The 21,328-nt window shown below is 37.9% G+C and overlaps 1 protein-coding gene across 1 annotated transcript in view; it reads right to left on the bottom strand.

Moving 5' to 3' along the window:
- Positions 1 to 8,396: 8,396 nt before the first annotated feature.
- Positions 8,397 to 21,328, bottom strand: part of LOC136032753 (uncharacterized) — a 28,279-nt gene continuing 15,347 nt past the window's right edge. The window contains exons 3-4 of the mRNA XM_065713095.1: positions 15,888 to 15,958; positions 8,397 to 8,971 (exon numbers count right to left, since the gene is read on the bottom strand). Coding sequence (XP_065569167.1) covers positions 8,497 to 8,971; positions 15,888 to 15,958 — 546 coding nt within the window. The 3' untranslated portion in view covers positions 8,397 to 8,496. The remainder of the gene's footprint in view (positions 8,972 to 15,887; positions 15,959 to 21,328) is intronic.

Consider the following 21,328-nt stretch of genomic DNA (forward strand, 5'->3'; position numbering starts at 1 on the left):
TGAAAAGTTGTTTATAAGCGATTGTATGATTTTTTGGATTCGAAGAAAATATTGTATAATGGACAGTTTGGTTTCAGAAGTAAACATTCCACTATTCATGCAGTGCACCATCTTTTAAGTTTTGTTGATAATGTGCTTGAAAATAATATGGTTCCTTTAACTGTTTTTGTAGATTTCTGTAAGACTTTCGACATTGTTGATATTAATACTCTTCTAAGTAGACTAAGTGGGCTTGGGTTAGGTAGTACTTGTGTAAAGATGTTTTCATCGAACTTGCATGGCCCGACTATCAAAGTTGCTTTATCAGATATATTAAGCAGAGAGTTCGGTGTTAAGTGTGGAGTGCGTCAAGGATCCGTGTTGGGACCTATACTTTACCTTATTACCTTATTTATGTTAATTCGTTGGCTGCACATGTTGGAGTTGAGGCGCTGACCTCTTTCACGGACAGCGAAATAGGTAGTTGTTAACAGTAAACAGTAATTGGTAGTTGTTTGGTGCAGGTTGTACATAAGACTAATTTAGCACTTGAACGTTTGCACAGTTTTACAGTAGGTAGTTCCCTAGCAGCTAACGCATCTAAAATAAATTGGATTATCTTTAGTAGAACAGGTAAGTTACTTTTACCCATTAAATAAGTTTTTGAAATTAGGTATTTGGGGTTTTATTTAGATAATAATACTATTTAGAAATAGTATTGTTGTGTTATTGGTGCAAATATGGCAAGGGGTCTAGGAATTCTGAGACGCGTAAAAAAAAAACATTTCCACTCAAGATTTTAATAATTATTTGTTTCCCCTTGTTCATCCTTATATAGATTACGGTTGTGTTCATTGGGCCAGCATTTTTTTTCTAGTTATACAATGATCTAGATTTTGCAAAATAAAAGCATTCGATTGATTGCGAACATAAAAGAGCAGGTTGAATCGATAACTATTGCTAGCTTTTCCCGGTGTAATATTTTAAACGTTGGTCAGATTCGTGACTACCAGGCATCAATTTTTGTGTTCCAGAGTATGAAACATATATGCCCTGAGTATTTTCATGATTATTTTTCCATGAATCAGGAGCACCATAAGTATGATACAAGAAATTAACAACTTTTAAGATGATAGAGAGAGAGAGAGAAGTTTATTAATATTAAATAGAAGACAATACAAATACAATTCAAAATCGAATTACAATACACACAATTCCCCTCGAAAGGCTCCATGGCCAGGGATAATGAAAAAAGAAAAACAGTCAGATCATCATATGTGGTTCATAATCTGGGGCCTTATGTTTGGAATAGTCTGCCGGCTGACATCAGGGAGTATGACACTTTATACAGGTTTAAAAATAAATTGAAAACATTTTATTTAACTAATAGATTTTGAAGGGCAGGAGGTTTTTGGTGTCTTTTTTGCAGTTTCGGGGGGGGGGGTGAAGTGAAAGCTGAAACCGGTAAATAATATCTAATGGGATTATTTTTTTTTTGCATTTTGTTCATGTGTATGTGTTGCTGTTTTCTATATATAAGATAGGCTGGATGGATAATCATGAGATGTTATGTTTAGATATTTATTTAGAAAATATAATTCATAATATGAATTTGCAGTACAAGTCCTTAGGACTTCCTTTTTGCTACAATAATTTATTAGTGTTGTCATTTTTATTTATGTTTACATCGTGGATAAAAATAAAACGTACCTACCTACCTACCTAATGTCAGGAAGATGGTGATAGGATCTATCAGCGATTAGCATGCAATCTTCAGCAGTAATAAGACGTTGGCCTTCTTCATCAACTAAAAGTTTTAGATTGACATTCTCTTTGAGCACTATCATCTCTGGAAATGTTACTTTCGCATATCCGCCACCACCTGTAATGTTGGATTTCTTCGGTATTCCAAAGAGATTTAACACCTTACTGTCATGACAACGCAAGCATATATTTCCAATGTGATCCTAATTTATGCTTGTTTCATAGTCGAAACATTTCTCTTTATGAACATTCAATGCTATGATAACTTTATCATGAACACACACTTTCTTGAAATATTTAAACTTCACTTTTTAAAGTAGGATTTAAGTATTTATCTTTCAAATTTAAAAATGATACTGCTCGAAAACGTACCATAAACCAACTATTGTCGATGAACAGCCATAGAGTACCATGGGAGCAGCCACATAAGAAATTCTGGAATTGGAGGAGCTCGGAGCGGAATTGGTGGAATCGGAACTGTTGAATCCGGGAAAGAATTGGCGGAAGCGGAACTAACGGAAATAGAATCCGTGGAATAGGGACTGGAACTGGAACTGATTGAGCTTGTAGCAGAATTGGAACCGTGGAATCGGGGGGCAGGAGTGGCAGAACCGGAACTGACAAAACCAGAATCGGTGAAACTATGACAGGGACTGGAGCCACTGTAGAAGCCAGTAAAATCGGAACTGGAATTGCTGTACGTGGGGGCCAGATAGGTGGAAGTGGAATTGAAACTGGAATTAATGTCAGAAACAGGGAAGTGGAATTTGATATACTTTTATTAAAAAAAATATATGAAAATACCTCGGGGGTAATGAGAATGGCTTGTAAAAACACAAAGATATGGATTTTAATCATAGTTTTTATCAAGAAAATGTCTGAGAATGCCTTAAGAATGATAATATGTATCAGAGGGATGTTATGAGCCAGCCACATATTGCTACGGTGTGGTGAATTGACATGGTGTATTACGAGGGTGGCTTGCGAAAACACAAACGAAAGGCATAATTTTTATCAAGAAAGTATCTGAAAAATGCCTTAGGAACGATAATATGTATCACACACATGCCACGGGCCAGTCACATATTGCAACTATTGCCTGAATTTCCATGGAGGGCATCACATTGGGGGATGGCTTGCAGAAACGTGAATGAATAGATTTAAAGCATAGTTTTTACCAAGGAAAGATCTGAGAACGTCTTGGGAATGATAATATTTATCACAGGGATGTCACAGGTCAGCCACATATTGCCACGGTGGCGTGAATGGATATGTGTATCCCAAGGAGGAAAAATTGAAAGAAAAATGAAATTTTGATGAAGAAATTTCTTAAAGTATTATGTAGCATCCCATGTGTACATTGTCATTGTGTAACGCCTCAAGGTGTGTTCTGCTTATTTACAACACTCCATATTACGCAACAACCAACGAAATCTTGAAGAAAAACGTCTTTATGAAAGTGGATGCAACAAGTTCGATGTAAATAGTCCTAGCATAGAAGATCGAAGACTGGTTGAAGATTGAAGACAAAATTTATGGCACCTTGGCATTATTTGAAACAAGGCCATATCCAGGATTTTTTGGGGAGGGTTCGAAGGTTTACAAAAGGATTTTTTCGGAAGGGTGGGGGTAAAATAAAAATAAAAACGCATAAAAAATTAGTTTATATTCAATTAGTAGCTGTTGGGGTGGCGCTTCACGCCACCCCAACACCTAGTTGGTGGGGTGCTTCGCGCCCCCCAAGCCCCCCCGCGCGCGTAAGTCGTTACGCGCCATTGTAGTTGTGTCCCCTGTCCCCCTTGTGAATAGATATATATATATATATATATATATATATATATATATATATATATATATATATATATATATATATATATATATATATATATATATATATATATATATATATATATATATATATATATATATATATATATATATGTTGCATATAAATAGATTGTCAGGTTTACTGACTCTTGAACATGCAACATATAATTGTCCATGAGAAAAACAATCCGTATTCAGATCTATACCTCATTATTCTAATGATGTGTCCCTGTATCCCGGTCGTCATTTATATTCCCTGTGTCCCGGTCGTCATTTGTGTCCCGGTGTCCCAGTTTGTAATTTTTCTTTGAGTGTCCCGGTCGTTATTTATATTCCCTGTGTCCCGGTGTCCTGGTCGTCATTTGTGTCCCGGTCTGTAATTTCTATTCGAACAATCCCTGTGTCCCGGTCGTCATTTATATATCCCGCCTGTGCCCCCGGCGTCCCCGTTGTAGTTGTGTCCCTCTGTCCCGGTCGTCATTTATATTCCCTGTGTCCCGGTCATGATTTGTGGCCGGGTGTCCCAGTCTGTAATTTCTCTTTGAGGTTCCTGGTCGTCATTTATATTCCCTGTGTCCCGGTCGTCATTTGTTTCCCGGCGTCCCGGTATGTAATTTCATCAGTTGACAAACATGACGTCAGTCGACAAACAACTTCATGACGCATACAGCTCAATCCTTATGATGACGTCAGTCGACAAACATGACGTCAGTCGACACACAAACATGACGTCACTCGACACACACACACACACAGACACTACTACTACTACTAATAACTCACTGCAGCACCAAGCCGCCTGAGGCCAACACAGCTACGCACGCTCCTCCTCCACCCTAATCTATTTAAAGCCTCCCTCTTTACACCCTCCCAGGAAGTTCCCATTTCCTTTAAATCCTTATTTATGACATCCTCCCAACCCAGACAAGGACGACCTGCTTTCCGTGTAGCCCCAGACGGTTGGCCAAAAAGGACAATCTTCGGTAATCTGTCATCCTTCATCCGTAGAACGTGGCCTAGCCATCTCAACCTTTCTTTCATTATAGCCCCAGAAAGCGGGATTGAACCACACTTTTCGTACAACCTACTGTTTGAAATACGGTCAGTCAGCCGGGTACCCAGAACAATCCGTAGGCAATTTCTCTGGAAAACATCTAGTAAATTTTCATCTGCTTTTCGGAGTGTCCATGCTTCAGAGCCATATTTGACCACTGTCATCACTGTAGCTTCCAATATTCTAATCTTGGTTTGTAGGCTTATCTTTCTATTCTTCCAAACTTTTTTTAACTGTGAAAAAACACCCTGAGCTTTAGCTATTCTACTTTTAACATCTTCACTGCTCCCACCATCTTTACTAATAATACTACCAAGGTAACTGAAGCTCCCAACCTGATCAATCTTTTCGTTACCTAAGGTCACCTGTTCATCTTCACTTATTCCTAACCTTAGTGACTTAGTCTTCTTAACATTAATTTTCAAGCCTATTTTAGCACCCTGAACTCGTAAAACCTCTAAAAATTCATTCATTTTGCTCACACTTTCATCTAATATGCTTAAATCATCAGCATAATCTAAGTCCAGGAGCGTTCTTCCTCCCCATTTGATTCCATGGTCTCCAATTGCCTTTCCTGTGCTCCTTAAGACGAAGTCCATCAAAATGATCCATATAAAGGGGGATAGAACACAACCCTGCTTAACTCCTGATTTAATACAAAACCAGTTGCTAACCTCATTTCCTACCTTAACCGCAGCAGTATTATTCTCGTACATAGCGCAAATCACTTTAATGTATTTTTCTGGTATACCATATAACGATAAGACCTTTGTTAACGCTGTTCTATCAACAGAATCGAAAGCTTGCTCATAATCGATAAAACTAAGGACCAAAGGTGTTTGACAACGAAGGGACTTCTCAATTATTAACCTAAGAGTGAAAACATGGTCGACACATCCTCTACCTTTTCTAAAACCGCATTGTTCTTCCCTTAAAACTTTGTCTACAGCATGTCTCAGTCTAAAAAGTATCATATTACTCAGTAATTTGCTACCTACAGAGACCAGACTAATGCCTCGATAATTCCGACATTCACTCTTGTCACCTTTCTTATACAGTGGTTTAATTAAGGTTTTCCTAAAATCATTGGGTACTTCCCCTTTTTCAAAAATCATGTTCATAATCTTCAGTAGCTTATTCCTAACCTCAGAGCCACCATATTTAAGGAACTCATTAATCATACTATCAGCACCTGGGGCCTTATTACTTTTTAATCCTTCTAGTACTGTCGCTAATTCTTCCTCACTAAACAAATCTTCCTTCACATCCAAGGTATCACAAACTTTTTCATTTTCATCTATATCTTTTCCTGCAACTGTATCTCGGTTTAGCACATTCTCAAAATGTTCCACCCATCTTTCTTTAACTTTTTCCTTATCACTAATTGTGACCCCATTTCTATCTTTAACTGGGACTAGTCCGGATCGGCTACTCCCTTTCAATTTATTAACATGCCAGTATAATATTTTACTATTATGCCGTCTAGCCGCATCTTCCAGATCCTCAGCAATTTTATCCATCGCCTCCATTTCACATCTCCTTAGTTCATATTTTAATGCTTTCTCCACTTTCTTTACATTCCTTTTGTTTTCATACGACCTATCGCTCAGATAATTCTTATACAAACCCCTTCTACTCTCTATTAAACCTAAAGCTTTTTCACTAATATTCCTAGTTGCTGTCTTAGCACTCTTCCCTAGGACACCATCAGCAACTTCACAAATTGTTTTTCTGAAATTATTCCATCCATCTTCCACATTGTCAAATTTTAAACCCTCAAGTTTAGTACTCAACTGTTCCTGGAATTTTTTTCTCAAATTTTTTATCCTGAAGTCTACCAACATCATAACTTTCCGGGAGGGAGTTACTCTTCCGAAATTTCAGCTTTAAATTAACCTTAGACACTACTAGATGGAGATCTTTACTTTTAACATCAATAACGGCACTCCTATACACCCTAGTATCTTGTATTGATCCTGCTAGTCTTCTGTTTACAATAACATAATCAATAAGGTTTGCTGTCTTACCATCACGTGAATACCATGTCAACTTATGGGCCATTTTGTGACCAAACACCGTATTGGTTATAACTAGGTTGTTATACCTAAAAAATTGCAAAAGCCTATAGCCATTACTGTTTTCTTTTCCTACACCAAAATTACCTAGGCTAGGATACCATCTATCCCTATTTCTACCAACCTGGGCATTAAAATCTCCTAGCAAAAACACCATATTTCTACCTGGTACCCTGTCTATTTGCTCCTGTAACTGTAAGTAAAATTCATCTGAGTCACTAGTATTCTGATCTGAGAAAATTCATCTGAGCAATTAGTATTCTATTATTAATACCTTCCCAGCCTAAACAAGACTTAGCAGCTTCCTTATTCATCATGAGCCCTACTCCCTGTCTATGTACCCCATCCTTCCTTCCTGAGTAAACAAATTCTATGTCACCTAATTTCATGCTTCCTACCCCTGGGATATGAGTTTCTGAAACTCCTAATAACACAAACAACTTATTTTTATATATATAGATTCCCTGTGTCCCGGTTGTCATTTGTGTCCCGGTGTCCCAGTTTGTAATTTCTCTTTGAGTGTCCCGGTTGTCATTTATACTCCCTGTGTCCCGATGTCCTGGTCATCATATGTGTCTAGGTGTCCCGGTCTGTAATTTCTATTCGAACAATCCCTGTGTCCCGGTCGTCATTTATATATCCCGCCTGTGCCCCGGCGTCCCCGTTGTAGTTGTTTCCCTGTGTCCCGGTCGTCGTTTATATTCCCTGTGTCCTGGTCGTGATTTGTGTCCGGGTGTCCCAGTCTGTAATTTCTCTTTGAGGTTCCCGGTCGTCATTTTTATTCCCTGTGTCCTGGTCGTCGTTTGTGTCCCGGTGTCTCGGTATGTAATTTCATCAGTTGACAAACATGACGTCAGTCGACAAACAACTTCATGACGCATACAGCTCAATCCTTATAATGACGTCAGTCGACAAAAATGACGTCAGTCGACACACAAACATGACGTCACTCGACACACACACACAGACAACTTATTTTTTTTTCCTTTGAAACTTGCGATTTTGCAGTAGACCTAGAGCTGCCACCTGCACTAAAAGGAACAAATACTTGTATTATTTAGTTCCAGAACGATTAATTCAGCAAGCAAGGATTATGGTTGAACATATTTGGAGTTCTGCTTAGAATTAAACTGATTTTATTTTAAAAGAGAAAAAAATTTTCCATTGTTTCTGATACATTTTCAATATACTTTTCAATTTAAAAAGTACAAAACAGGTTTCGGAAATGTAAATCGATAGATAGATAAATGTAAAAGTTATGGGGCATAACCCATAATATCTCTAGCCCTATTTTCCTGAAAATATATTCTGGTGTGATTAAATTCTGAGATTATTTTGTTTTCAGTTTAATGACTGAAGAAATAAAACTAGACCAACTTCACCTGTAGAGACGTAGTGTAAGAATTTGACCCCAAACTCCATTGTATAGCTTACGATCGTTAGTCCTCTGATCATGCGGATGGTATGGTAATTAAGGCATATGTCATATTAATAATATTGTCCTAATTAAACGTAACTAAATTAAAATGAACTAGCACAGGTAAATAAATTATTGAACAGACATAAATCAAGGTCATAGTCTGCTGTTCTATGTCTTAAGTGTTTTGTAACCATGAAGAAGTTATGGAGCATAACGCAGTCTCAACTCTAGCCGTATTTTTCTCGAAATCATTTTTCCTGGTCTAACGGTTAAGAAATACCACAAAAACAAAATATTTACTTCTTCAAAACTTAATTGTAACATGTTTAATAATGCCTGAAAAACAAATTAATTTTATAGGCGGTGTATAATCATTGCTAAAAATGCTGCTCGTTTCCGCATCGTAAAGTTGATGTTAGTTGTTTTTTCTGAGCTTTAACTTTATTCAACTGCGATTTTAAGTCCGTCTCTGCAGCCTGCCATAACAAATACAAATCTTTTTTACTTAATCGTTTTAGTGTTGCTTCATCAACTAGAGAATATGAAAAAAGAGTTTCGGCATCACTTTCATCACTGTCTTTGTCATCGGGATTGTTGCATGATTCACTCGAAGGCTTATTAGATGGCTCTGTCTGAGAATTCTCTAATAAAACCTCTTTTTCGAAGGATGTTTCAACTATCGTTGAAATTTTGGCTCGGCTCTCCCATACTTTCTGGTCGTCAACACATTCGTTTGCGGTATCAGTGCTTTCAAAGACGAAATTGGTTAAATCTGTATTTAGAATAGATGTTGTGGCAGAATCACAGCTACCCTGATGGACGGTATTTAAGCGCCGTTCTTCCTGCTGAAACCTAATGAGGAAGAAGAATAAATTATTGCTGAATTAGTAATCTGAATTAGTATTTAAACATGTAAATATAAAACAAATTTAATACATTTTTACACTTTAATGAACACTGGAAAGTTTTGAACAAAAAAAAACTAACCGAACCTAAAGATATATACTAAAAAGCTTTACTTTTATACCGTAAAAAACAAAACACTACGGCAGTTTGTTTGTATTTTATTAGAAATCAGAAGCAATGCTATAGCACTGTCTATAGTAAAGACAGCGCTTTACTGTCTTTATAAAATTATAATTGATAATTTCAACATTTTATCATTTATTTATTATTGTTTCCCCAGAGGCACTTCATATTAAAGGACCTGTCATATAAACTTTAGAATGGGTTCATTCGATTGAAAATTGACAGTTATAGTGTCCTTTTTAAGAGTCCAAAGCTATTGGAGAGCAGCCAGCCCCATCTCACGCCCTTTTTCCCCGAATCCATCTGATCATAATTTTAAGATGTTTACTCTGTTCAAAATAGTCGAAAAATCAAATAACTATGCCTCCAAGATAAAAAACACATAGCCCCCGTGACAAGGGCTGTAAGTTCGACAAGTTGCCCGTTGTTAACGTATGAGGTTTTTTATTGCGAAAAGAGGGCATGGCTCACTTTGACAGCTTCAACCATTTTCGTAGTTGGTATATGTTTAACTAGCAGCTGTTCATAACGCCTTTGGAAAACAACATACGTTTGCTTCTAACCTTAGATTATATTCAATTATTAAATTAGTAAGGGGGGGGGTACACGGTTAAAATGAAAGGGATTTAAAAAAATCTGATAAAAGGCAAATGTCGGGGAAAACATTTCCCAAATATAGGCCAGTAATAACTTTATCAAATGTATCTGATTCAATAATGTTCAAAAGATTTTGTAAAACATATTTCGACAAAACAAATAGCGGCTTTCTATACAGCTTTTGGTTTTAGATCTGTGATTCTAAGAGAGTGTCCTTTTAATCGATGATTCCAAGAAGAGGATTGGCCCCGAATGCCGCCCTAGTTCTTTAATAATGAAGTGCCTATATTGTAATGTCTATTTTGAAGTAATAAAACCTATTCTTTTCTTTTCAAATTAATGCTTTTCAAAATAATATTTACCTAGTTTTAATCTATCTGTACGATTATTCTTCTTTCTATATGTCTGAACATATAGACATTTAAATTTTATACCGGGTACGGTATAAAAAGTTCAAAACCGGAGACCACTCAAGCTGCTGGTCCTCTGCTCCCGATGTAAATATTCATAAATATGCTGCAAAGAAGTGAGTGTAAGGGTGGGGCTTACGCGTGAAAAGAGATAACCGTTAATCAAAGTCCAAGGGTAATCTGAAAATTTTATAGAGCAGATGAAGTGTTGGTTCCCTTTAACCTAATCCCCGCAGTTTAAGGTAGGTCATTCCCAGCGGGTAAACTGGCTCTTTGATAGGCATCCGTCCCCATCTTCCTGTTTAGTAAGAAAATCCCCTTTATATTTTCCAATTATGCATTTCTAATAATCGTTAGTATATTTTCAAATAACTAGAAAATAAGAAATATGCTTTCAGTAAATATAGGTTAGGATTTTGTGTAACTATAGTCTTTATTATTTCGAAAGGATAAATTTCTTCACTTAAAAAGCTTATTGACTTTCGTAAAATATCCGATTTTAAATTTGTAACCCTTGTACTCTGGATCGAGTCAATATGCCGATCTGAATCCGGAGATAGTTAGGTTGGGATCAGAAGGTCTGAACAGGCTGTTTGTGTCTGGCAGGCACTCCCAGCAATTGGTCAAGCTCTCCCATTCCTAACCATTAACGGGAAGTCCGAGCTGTGCACCTCATAGCGGTGGACTTTTCGACGTGCAACACGCCTTGGGAAGTCGATTGCCAACGCACACAGGGTGCCGTAAGTCTGGGGAGCCTACGGTCAAACAAATTCCCACATAGTATCTAAATGAAGAATGAATGGGATCAACAGTTTTTCATGTAATACGGCGTCCCCGGCTTTAAGCGACGCGCCCTCAGTTTTAGGAATGGTGGCGAGGCCTATAAATGAGCAAACCATCCAAAATACGGCGTCCCCGGCGTTAAGCGACACGCCCTCACTTTTAGAGATGGTGAAGAGCTCGATAAATAAGCAAACCCTCCCAAGCTACATCAGCCAGATGAAGAAGATTTTTGGAGTATATTGCTGGAATGTAAGATCAGTGAAAGAAGATACAATCCGCCAAGTCTTAGCTTATGAACTGCACAAATATAAGGGAGATGTAATCTGCCTTTTTGAAACGAGGATCTAAGTTGTCCTTTCTGAAGATATACCCATAGCAGAAGAGAGTCCAGATGGCTCCGCGTTTCTAGGAGTGGGATTAATGCTGAGTATATTTAGTGACCTTCTAATACCCAACGTGATTGCACCAGTTGAGTTAGAAAACATACCACCCTTGGTCTTGAAAGAGTCTAACGACATAAACCTGTCTCCGCCAGACCTTGACGAAATCATTGAAGCCATCATGAGCCTCAAATGACACGAGCCTCATGGTGAGGACAGTAATTACCCTGAAATTACAAAGCTCCCCCCTACTTGATTGCGAGCCAGTTGCTGCCACTATTTAGTGAAATACGAAAAATCAAATCTTATTCATCCTTCCCATTTACAAAAAAAGGTATAAGGCAGAGTGTGCCAATTATAGAGGCATATCTCTCATCGACATTGAAGTCAAATTATTAGCGATCTTTCAACTATGGAGATTTCAAACAGCAATAGATAAGCAAACTTAGAAAAACCAGTACGGGTTTCAGCCAGGCAGAGGATTCTTGGATCAGATTTTCGCCCTTCGTTATGTCATGTAGCAATCTAAAAGGTACAAAATTCTACCGTTCTATTCATAGACTACGTTGTGCGAAGAATCTTCACTGTTTGATGTAGAATGGGGTGTCAAACAAGGCTGTATGCTTTCTCCGGTCCTTTTCATTTTTTGTATTGATTAAATCCTTGAACGTGCTGTATGGAGATTTGATGGAGTACTAGTTGGTAGAAACGTCAGCTTGACGGACCTTTACAACGCAGACGATGTAAATCTCTCTCCCTAAACCTAGACTGAGCCCAGCAAATGTTTGATAAAGTGATATATTTCTCAGCATACCTTGACCTTTGGATAAACTCAAAGAAAACGAAAGGTCTTGACCTGAGCGTCAGAAGAAATTATCAAATCACGCTTTACGGCCTCTCACCTTAAAATGTTTTGAGATGGATTTGAGAAAACGATGCGATCAAGATTTCAATAGAAGAATAGCTAGAGCTCAAGCAGTCTTTCCTCAACTCTGCAGGCATATTTGGTCTCGTTGAGAGATTAGCTGAAGAACAAAAATAAGCATTTACGAGTCGACAGTGAGGGTAGTTTTTCTCTATGGTGTCAAATCCTGGCTCATCAAAGTAGCTCAGGGACTCGCTCTAGAAGTCTTCGTCCACCGTTGCTTGCGTTCAATATTGCGCACCTGATCTTAAGACAAGATCTCTACTGACAAACTGGACACGCTTTACGTCACCCCGACGATCAGCTTGTTAGACAAATACTGCTCGTGGAATCCCTACCAACATGGCGTATAAGACATGGGGGATAGTTTAAAATTGATGGACGCTAGTTAAACAAGATCTGGAGCCAGCTGGAGGTTTTTGCAAATTTGGCTACAGATGGGACAAATACTGGCTGAGGCACGCTCTGGAAGTCTTCGACCACAGTTGCTTGCGTTCAATCTTGCGCATCAGATTTTCAGACAAGATTTTTAATGACGGAATTCGTCGACGTTGTTACAACATCGAAAGGATCTCAGGCATCATCAAACTCCACCGGCTTCGCTGGCTTGGACACGCTTTACGTTACCTTGACGATCAGCTCATTAAACAAACATTGCTCACTGAAACCCTACTAACATGGCGTAGAAGACAAGGAGGACAGCTGAAAAATCGGTGGACGCTACTTAAACAAGATCTGGAGCCAGCTGGAAGTTTTCGCAGGTTTGGCTACAGATGGGACAAATGCTGGCTGATGTTCGCTGAAAAACTGGCACAAGACCTTTCGTCATGGGAAACCATCATTCAGAAGCTCTGCTTATACGCTGGGTGAGGTGGAAATGACGGTCCTACTGCAAGTACAAGTACTTTGGATCGAGACATACTGGATTGAGACTTTTGCTTGTGCAAAACAGTATTTAATTTAAGACGAAACTTAAATTGCTGAATCTTACAAATTCTCAAGCCCTCGACCGTTGCATCGATGCCACCTTTTTGGTTTGGATAACATTTGTGCACTACTTACAGCTTTTTGTTGGTCTTAGGAAAAGTTAAAAATTGCCATTAGTATATTTTATGTAATATCAAGACGAGGAATCAATATAATTTTAATTTAGTTATTAGTATATAATTGATATACAGAAGTCATGGCTATTATCTTCTGATTTAATTATGAAAAACTTTTGAGTTATGAAATGTCATTAAATAATAATGAATAAACAAATCTGAAAATTTTATTTGTAAAGTATGATGTATTCTTGGATAAAAATAAATAATAACTCAAAACTTTAAACTATAGTTAGACATTTTTATTTGGGCAAAGGGTCTTGTAGGTCCTTGATTTGTCGGTTTATATCCAAGAAATTTCTGTTTAAGTAAGTTTAAAATATTCATTCTTGTTCTAGAATTGCTTCTTTGGGCGAAAACAACACTTTTGGAGATCAATTCAAAAGTTTAGCTAAGTACAACAAATATTTATAGAAATCTAATACAAAAATTCTTGTTAGCAATGCAATTGTAAAAATAAAATATTCACCTTGTAAAATAAATAGTGCTTCTAAGATGTCTATCCCAAGTGTGTAAAAATTCGAACGTAGTCTCTCTAGGACTGTTTTCCTTACAAGAGAACATTAATTGATATGCACGTCACTAGTCCAGTGATAAGAATAAAAAGTAATTTGTATTCTCTTTGTAGGCTTTCTTGTCCCAGCAATTATCCGAATCCCCCTTTAAAACGAGGGGGATCAAAGCTATTAGAACAAGGGACGAGACATAATGAAATACTTAAGTACACGCCTAGACTTGTGGCTGCATTTTTGTCTGATTTCTTGCCTTAGTTTTTTCAGTTTGCTTTTAGGGATGAGGTGGATGTTAGGGGGGGGGGAGAAGTAGCTGAAGATCTATGAGTTATTGATACTTCTGACATCTACATCTGACAGCTACATATGTAAAGGAGAGGTTTTTACTTAAAAGTGCAATATTTCACTAGTACAGCTTTGTGTCTTTTTCATACTTGATGGAAGTAAAATACGAACCGTACCGGTAATTTGCTTTTAAGAAAATTTTAGCCTCGCGGAAAGAGCTTGGACTAAGGGGCCATCTTATCTCCTCATATTTCGTATAATATATGTCAGGTTCAAGTCTTAGTTTTGCTCTTTATTTAAAAAGAACAGTCTTTTTATATTAAATTCTATGTCGCTGTTATGTCACTCAAAGTGACAATGAAAGAACAAGCACGTACATGTCAATTTATTCCTATTTAGAGACATATTTCAAATAAAATAACGTAAAAACAGGCTAATGGCTTGGAAGATGCATGAATTTTTAGGAGACATGATTTCATAGGTAACAATCTCAAAAATTTAGAGGACATGGACCCGCAGGCTCTCTTTGCTGAATGAATGCTTGTTAATCTGTCAAACGATAAAGTATAAACAATAGCTTCTTGATTCTACTGCTACTACTAACAATTCACTGCAGTACCAAGCTGCCTGAGGCCAACAAAACTACACACTCCCCTTTCATCCTATTTTACTCAAAGCCTCCCTCTTTACACCCTCCCAAGAAGTTTCAATTTTCCCAAAATATTTCCATAGTATCTCTTCCCTCTCCTAGCCACCCCTGTATGATTCCCTAGCTAACTATACAACGACATCCTCAATATCAGTAGAACAGCGCTTGGAATTAAAGAACATTTTCGAATCCTTGATAGGAGTAACAACATATTGGTCTTCGATTTAACGAGAACAAGACTGAGTTTTTGGAGTTCGATCGCTGCTCACATGTTCAATCGAGTGAATATGTTATTAAAGTGCAGGATAAACTGACGTACCTTTGTATACCGATTAGGTAAAATCTTCACGCTACGCGTAAACTTCTAACAGAATTTACCACAAATTCTAGGAAAGCGCACGGTTTACTAGTTGCATTAAGTTTCAAATATATCATTAAGACTTAAGAAATACTTCTCCATTCTATCTAAACCACAACTTTGTGGCCAATATGTTTGCTTATTAGGTAAAAAACGGTGAAAATATGGTGGCAAAAACCCTTAAAAAATACTATTCATTCTAAGTAAGCTACAACTTCAGGGCCAATTAATTTACTTTTTAGGTTGACAAAGTTGTGGTTGAAAACAAATTTGGGCTGCATATTTGCACATTAGGAAGGGGGGAGGGTAAACTGCAGCGGATGTGCATGTAAAATGTGCTAGAGGCCTTTTTTATTATAGAGAAAATATAATGTTTCCTGATTATAGCAATATTTTGCTAATTTAAAAATGTCGGCTATTACTTTGGTACGATATACATTTCTGGCATGGGTGATCTGTCGCTTCCCGCTTCTGCTACCTCTGTCTAAAAATAAACTATGTATATTAAATAAATAAGAAATCCGAGACACATGCACATGGGGAGCTTCTGTCCCTTTCAGAATATCCTATACGTAATTCCTGGGTTTTTCCAAATTTTTTTTGCAACATCCCTCCTCCACTTTTTAGACCCCTTTAAAATAAACTAGCTCGTACATGCCTGAAGATACTAATTAGAGACAAATAAAAATACAAAAATAATTGACTAGGCATATCTATATTAAAATGTTTGGTACTACCTTTTAATCTCTTGTATCATCTCGAAAAACTGGGCTTTACTCCGACGCCTTCGTTTTTGCTCGTTTTCTTTCTAGAACAAAAGAGACTTAATAAAGAGACCTTTTTACATCCCTTGGATTAAGGCAATCAAATATCCCATTCGGACTCTTCTGGCAACACCAAAAGATACGTTATGGATATTAGATAGATCACGCTAAATAGGATTATGTAGTCGCATATATCTTGATTAAGAGGAATGTGATTATTGATCTGAAATACCTTAGAAGGATTTCAAGGAAGATGGGTCATCCAATTTCTGCTAAGTGGTTTACATATCAGACCTGCGTCTGCCACGCAGCTCTGTCACGTGTGGTACAGTTCTATCATGGTTGGCACAGTCTCTTCTAAGGCTGGTATGGTTCCAGACTTGCGCCATGCTTGGTACGCGTTACCTGGTGTAAGTGATATATGAGAGTAAATGACCCGTCGTTCAAGAGGTGAGCTGGTTTAGTCATAACTTTTTCCGCTGGACGGGGTACATATCTCCGAAAAATTGTTGTGTTTCGTTATTTGGCCGAGTTTTGGCTCTATCTTATTTTATTGTTTACGCCCTTATAATGGTAATTCCTTTGACTCAAAATAAGCTTCACTTCATGCAATTTCGTAAACAAAATTATTTAAATTATACCTTTAACCAAAATATTAAACCGTGCGGCGTTTTTCGATACAGTCTCTGTAGCTTAACAAATTTTTAAATCACGTATTTTAATTGATTTTTTCCTTCCAAACTAAAATACGATTTTAAAACCTTTTAAAACCCATCATAGCACTAAACAGTAATACTTCTACGACTATTGCTAACCGTGGCACCAAGCCACCTGAGGCCAACACAGTTAAGCACGCTCTTCCTTCATCCTGATCTATTCAAAGCCTCCCTCTTTACACCCTCGAGGAAATTTTTCTTTAAATCCTTTTCTATGAAATCCTCCCACCCCAACTGAGGACGACCTGCTTTCCGTTTAGGCCTATACTGTTGGCCGAAAAGGACAATCTGTGGCAATCTGTCATCCCTCATCCGCAGAACTTGCCCTAGTCATCTTAATCCTTTAATTATAGCCCTAGAAAGCGAGATTGAACCACATTTTTCGTACAGCCTACTGTTTAGAATACGGTCAGTCAGCCGGGTACCCAGGACAATCCGTAGGTAATTTCTCTGAAAAACATCTAGCAAATCTTCATTCACTTTTCGGGACGCCCAGGCTTCAGAGACATGTTTGACCATTGTCATGACTGCACCTTTGAGTATACTAATCTCGGCTTGCAGACTTATCTTTCAATTCTTCCAAACTTTTTTTAACTGTAAAAAAAAACAGCCTGAGTCTTAGCTATTCTACTTTTAGCGTCTTCACTGCTTACACCGTCTTTACTAATAATATTACGGAGGTAAGTGAAGCTGCACACATGACCAGTCTTTTCATTACCCAAAGTCACGTTTTCATCTTCACTTATTTTTGGCCTTAGTGACTTAGTCTTCTCAACATTAATTTTTAAGCCTATTCAAGCATCCTGAACTCGAAAAGCTTCTAAAAAATAGTGTTAATGCGCTGCCTATGATAAGCATAAAAGCATAAAACATAATTAATTAGACTCTTTATTGCAAGGACTATTATTCAAAAGAACGTTACTGTGAAGAGTGTGTAGAAGTCACATTTCATCTTGAAAAGCGAAATGTAAGTGATTTTTTAATTTGTTTCAAAATTCTTTTTAATCAAAATGAGCTAGACTTAGGACGATTTCAGAAGCCTAACTTTCAACTTCAATATCATACGGGCCAGTTATAATATATTTTATGACGGTTCAAGGACGACTATCCATGTCGTGACGGCTCAACTTTATGACCTGGCGGCTTTCATATTTACTCTAAGAAATTTTGAATTCAAACAGTTCGTGGTAACGAACCGTAATTAAAGAGTAACTGAAAATTTGCCAAGCGGAATTTTGAAAATAACAAATACAAGAATTGAATCTTTATGCCGAATCCAAATTTATAAGACTTATTAAGTTTAATGTTGCACATCGAAAACTACGAGCCACAGAAAACCTGCATGATTTTCAAAAAAGGGCAAAAACGCCACCAATAATTCATGCGATCTTAATAAAGAACCACTCTATCAGATTAATCATTTCCGAAAATTCCATTGTAGAGGTTTTAAATGTGGGATTTTCTATTTCTTCCAGAAAAAAGATTACGGACGCGTGTCTTTTTTTTTGTTTTTCTCATGAGAGGTTGTATCGAACCAATGGTTCTAAAAGATAGTGAGAAGGCTCATTCAAACGGAAATAAAAGTTCTTGTGCCCTTTTTAAGTGGCCAAAAAGACTAGAGAGAAGCCCCCAGCGCTCCTTCTTTCCCCAAAGACATTCAGTCAAGAGTTTGATATGGTCATTTGGTTCAGCCTAGCCTAAAGCTCTAATAACTATGCCTTCGGGAATGACATGACCCATCATAGTCCCTCGGGGAAGGGCTGTAGGCTACGTAACTTTCCTATTGTTCACATATAGTATTTGTTTTGGGAAATATACGGAAGTTTTGGGGAGGAAATTTCTGTAAGAGGAAGATTCTCACAGAAAAAAATTTTCATGGAGAGGAAAGCTCTTGAGTGGCAGTTTTTCAGGAGGAACTTTACACAAGGGGGTTGAAGAAGATTTTCTGGCATGAATTGAATTGTCAAAAATTAATGAAAAAAGAGTTTTTTTAACTGAAAGTATGGAGCAACATGAAAACAAAACGAACATAAATTAATTATTATACACTTGGGGCTACCCCTTGCTCAACACTTTAACGTTAAGTTAGACTTTTTATCACAACTAAATAAAACAAGAGCTAAGAGCTCATATGACACTTGTGACGAGGCGAGAAGAGCTAAGAGCCAAGAGATCATATGGTGTGAGCTCTAACAAAATTCTATGAATCAATAGATTGATTTAAAAAGGAAAATGGGAGGCTTAATGCCGGTCAGGATTTAAAATAAGAGCTCTGAGTCACGATGTCCTTCTAAATATCAAAATTCATTAAGATCCGATCACCCACTCGTAAGTTATAAATACCTAATTTTTTCTAATTTTTCCTCTCCCTTTAGCCCCTTAGATGGTCGAATCTGGGAAAACGACTTTATCAAGTCAAATTGTGCAGCTTCCTGACACGCCTATCAATTTTCATCGTCCTAGCACGTCCAGAAGCACCAAACTCGCCAAATCACTGAACCCCTCCGCCCAACTCCCCCAAAGAGAGCGAATCCAGTACGATTCTGTCAATCACGTATCAAGGACATTTGTTTATTCTACCCACCAAGCTTCATCCCGATTCCTACACTCCAAGTGTTTTTCCAAGATTTCCCCCTCCAACTCCCCCCAGTGTCAAAATATCTGGTCGGGATTTGAAATAAGAGCTCTGAGACATGAATTCCTTCTAAAAATCAAGTTTCATTAAGCTCTGATCATCCATTCGTAAGATAAAAATACCCCAATTTTCACGTTTTCCAAGAATACCGGTTTCCCCCTCCAACTCCCCCCAACGTCACAGGATCTGGTCGGAATTTAAATAAGAGCTTTAAAGCACAAGATCCTTCTAAATATTAAATTTCATTAAGATCTGGTTCACCCATTTTCAAAATTACCCCCCTCAAATTCCACCAAAGAGAGCAGATCCGGTCCGGTTATGTCAGTCACGTATCTTAGACAGGTTTTTATTCTTCCCATCCAGTTTCATCCTGAACTCACCACTTTAAGTATTTTCTAAGATTTCAGCCCCCCCCCAACTGCCCCCCCCCCATTACGCTTGATCCGGTTGAGATCTAAAATAAGAGATCTGAGTTACGAGGTCCTTCTAAATATGAAGTTTCATGAAGATCCGATCACTCCTTCGTAAGTTAAAAATACGTCATATTTTCTTATTTTTCAGAATTACACCCCCCCCCCAATAGATCGGATCCGTTCCAATTATGTAGATCACTTATGTAAAACTTCTGCTTATTTTTCCCACCAAGGTTCATCCCGATCCCTCCAATCTAAGCATTTCCCATGATTTTAGGTTCCCCCACCCCCAAACTTCCCCCAACGTCACCAGATCCTGTTAGGATTTAAAATAAGAGCTTTGAGACACGATATCCTTCTAAATATCAAATTTCATTGAGATCCGATAACCCGTTCGTAAGTTAAAAATACCTCATTTTTTCTAATTTTTCAGAATTAACCCCTCCCCCAACTACCCCAAAGAGAGCGGATCCGTTCCGGTTATGTCGATCATGTATCTAGGACTCGTGATTATTTTTTCCACCAAATTCCATTCCGATCCCTCCATTCTAAGTGTTTTTCAAGTTTTAGGTTTTCCCCTCCCAACTCCCCCCAATGTCACCAGATCTGGTCGGGTTTAAAGTAAGAGCTAACCCACCCCCCACCCCCAAACTTCCCCCAACGTCACCTGATCCTGTTAGGATTTAAAATAAGAGCTTTGAGACACGATATCCTTCTAAATATCAAATTTCATTGAGATCCGATAACCCGTTCGTAAGTTAAAAATACCTCATTTTTTCTAATTTTTCAGAAGTAACCCCCCCCCTCCAACTATCCCAAAGAGAGCAGATCCGTTCCATTTATGTCAATCATGTATCAAGCACTTGTGTTTATTTTTCCCACCAAGTTTCATACCGATCCCTCCACTCTAAGTGTTTTCCAAGTTTTAGGTTTCCCTCTCCCAACTCCCCCCCCCAATGTCACCAGATCCGGTCGGGATTTAAAATAAGAGCTCTAAGACACGATATCCTTCTAAACATCAAATTTCATTGAGATCCGATCACCCGTTCGTAAGTTAAAAATACCTCATTTTTTCTAATTTTTCAGAATTAACCCCCCCCCCAACTACCCCAAAGAGAGCGGATCCGTTCCGATTATGTCAATCATGTATCTGGGACTTGTGCTTGTTTTTCCCATCAAGTTTCATCCCGATCCCTCCACTCCAAGTGTTTTCCAAGATTTTAGCTTTCCCCCCTCCAACTCCCCCAATGTCATCAGATCCGGTCGGAATTTAAAATAAGAGCTCTGAGACACAATATCATTCCAAAAATCAAATTTCATTAAGATCCCATCACCCATTCATAAGTTAAAAATACTTCATTTTTTCTATTTTTCCGAATTAACCGGCCCCCCACTCCCCCCCAGATGGCCAAATTGGGAAAAAGACTATTTCTAATTTACGCTTGTCTCGTCCCTGATACGCGTGCCAAATTTCATCGTCCTAGCTTACCTGGAAGTGCCTAAAGTAGCAAAACCGGGACCGACAGACAGACAGACGGACAGACAGACAGACCGACAGACATACTGACAGAATTGGCGATTGCTATATGTCACTTGGTTAATACCAAGTGCCATAAAAAACAATCTTTTTCCACCGAAAGTAACGAAAAA

The sequence above is a fragment of the Artemia franciscana genome, chromosome 11 (assembly GCF_032884065.1).
Source record: "Artemia franciscana chromosome 11, ASM3288406v1, whole genome shotgun sequence".
In the NCBI taxonomy this organism is placed as follows: Eukaryota; Metazoa; Arthropoda; class Branchiopoda; order Anostraca; family Artemiidae; genus Artemia; species Artemia franciscana.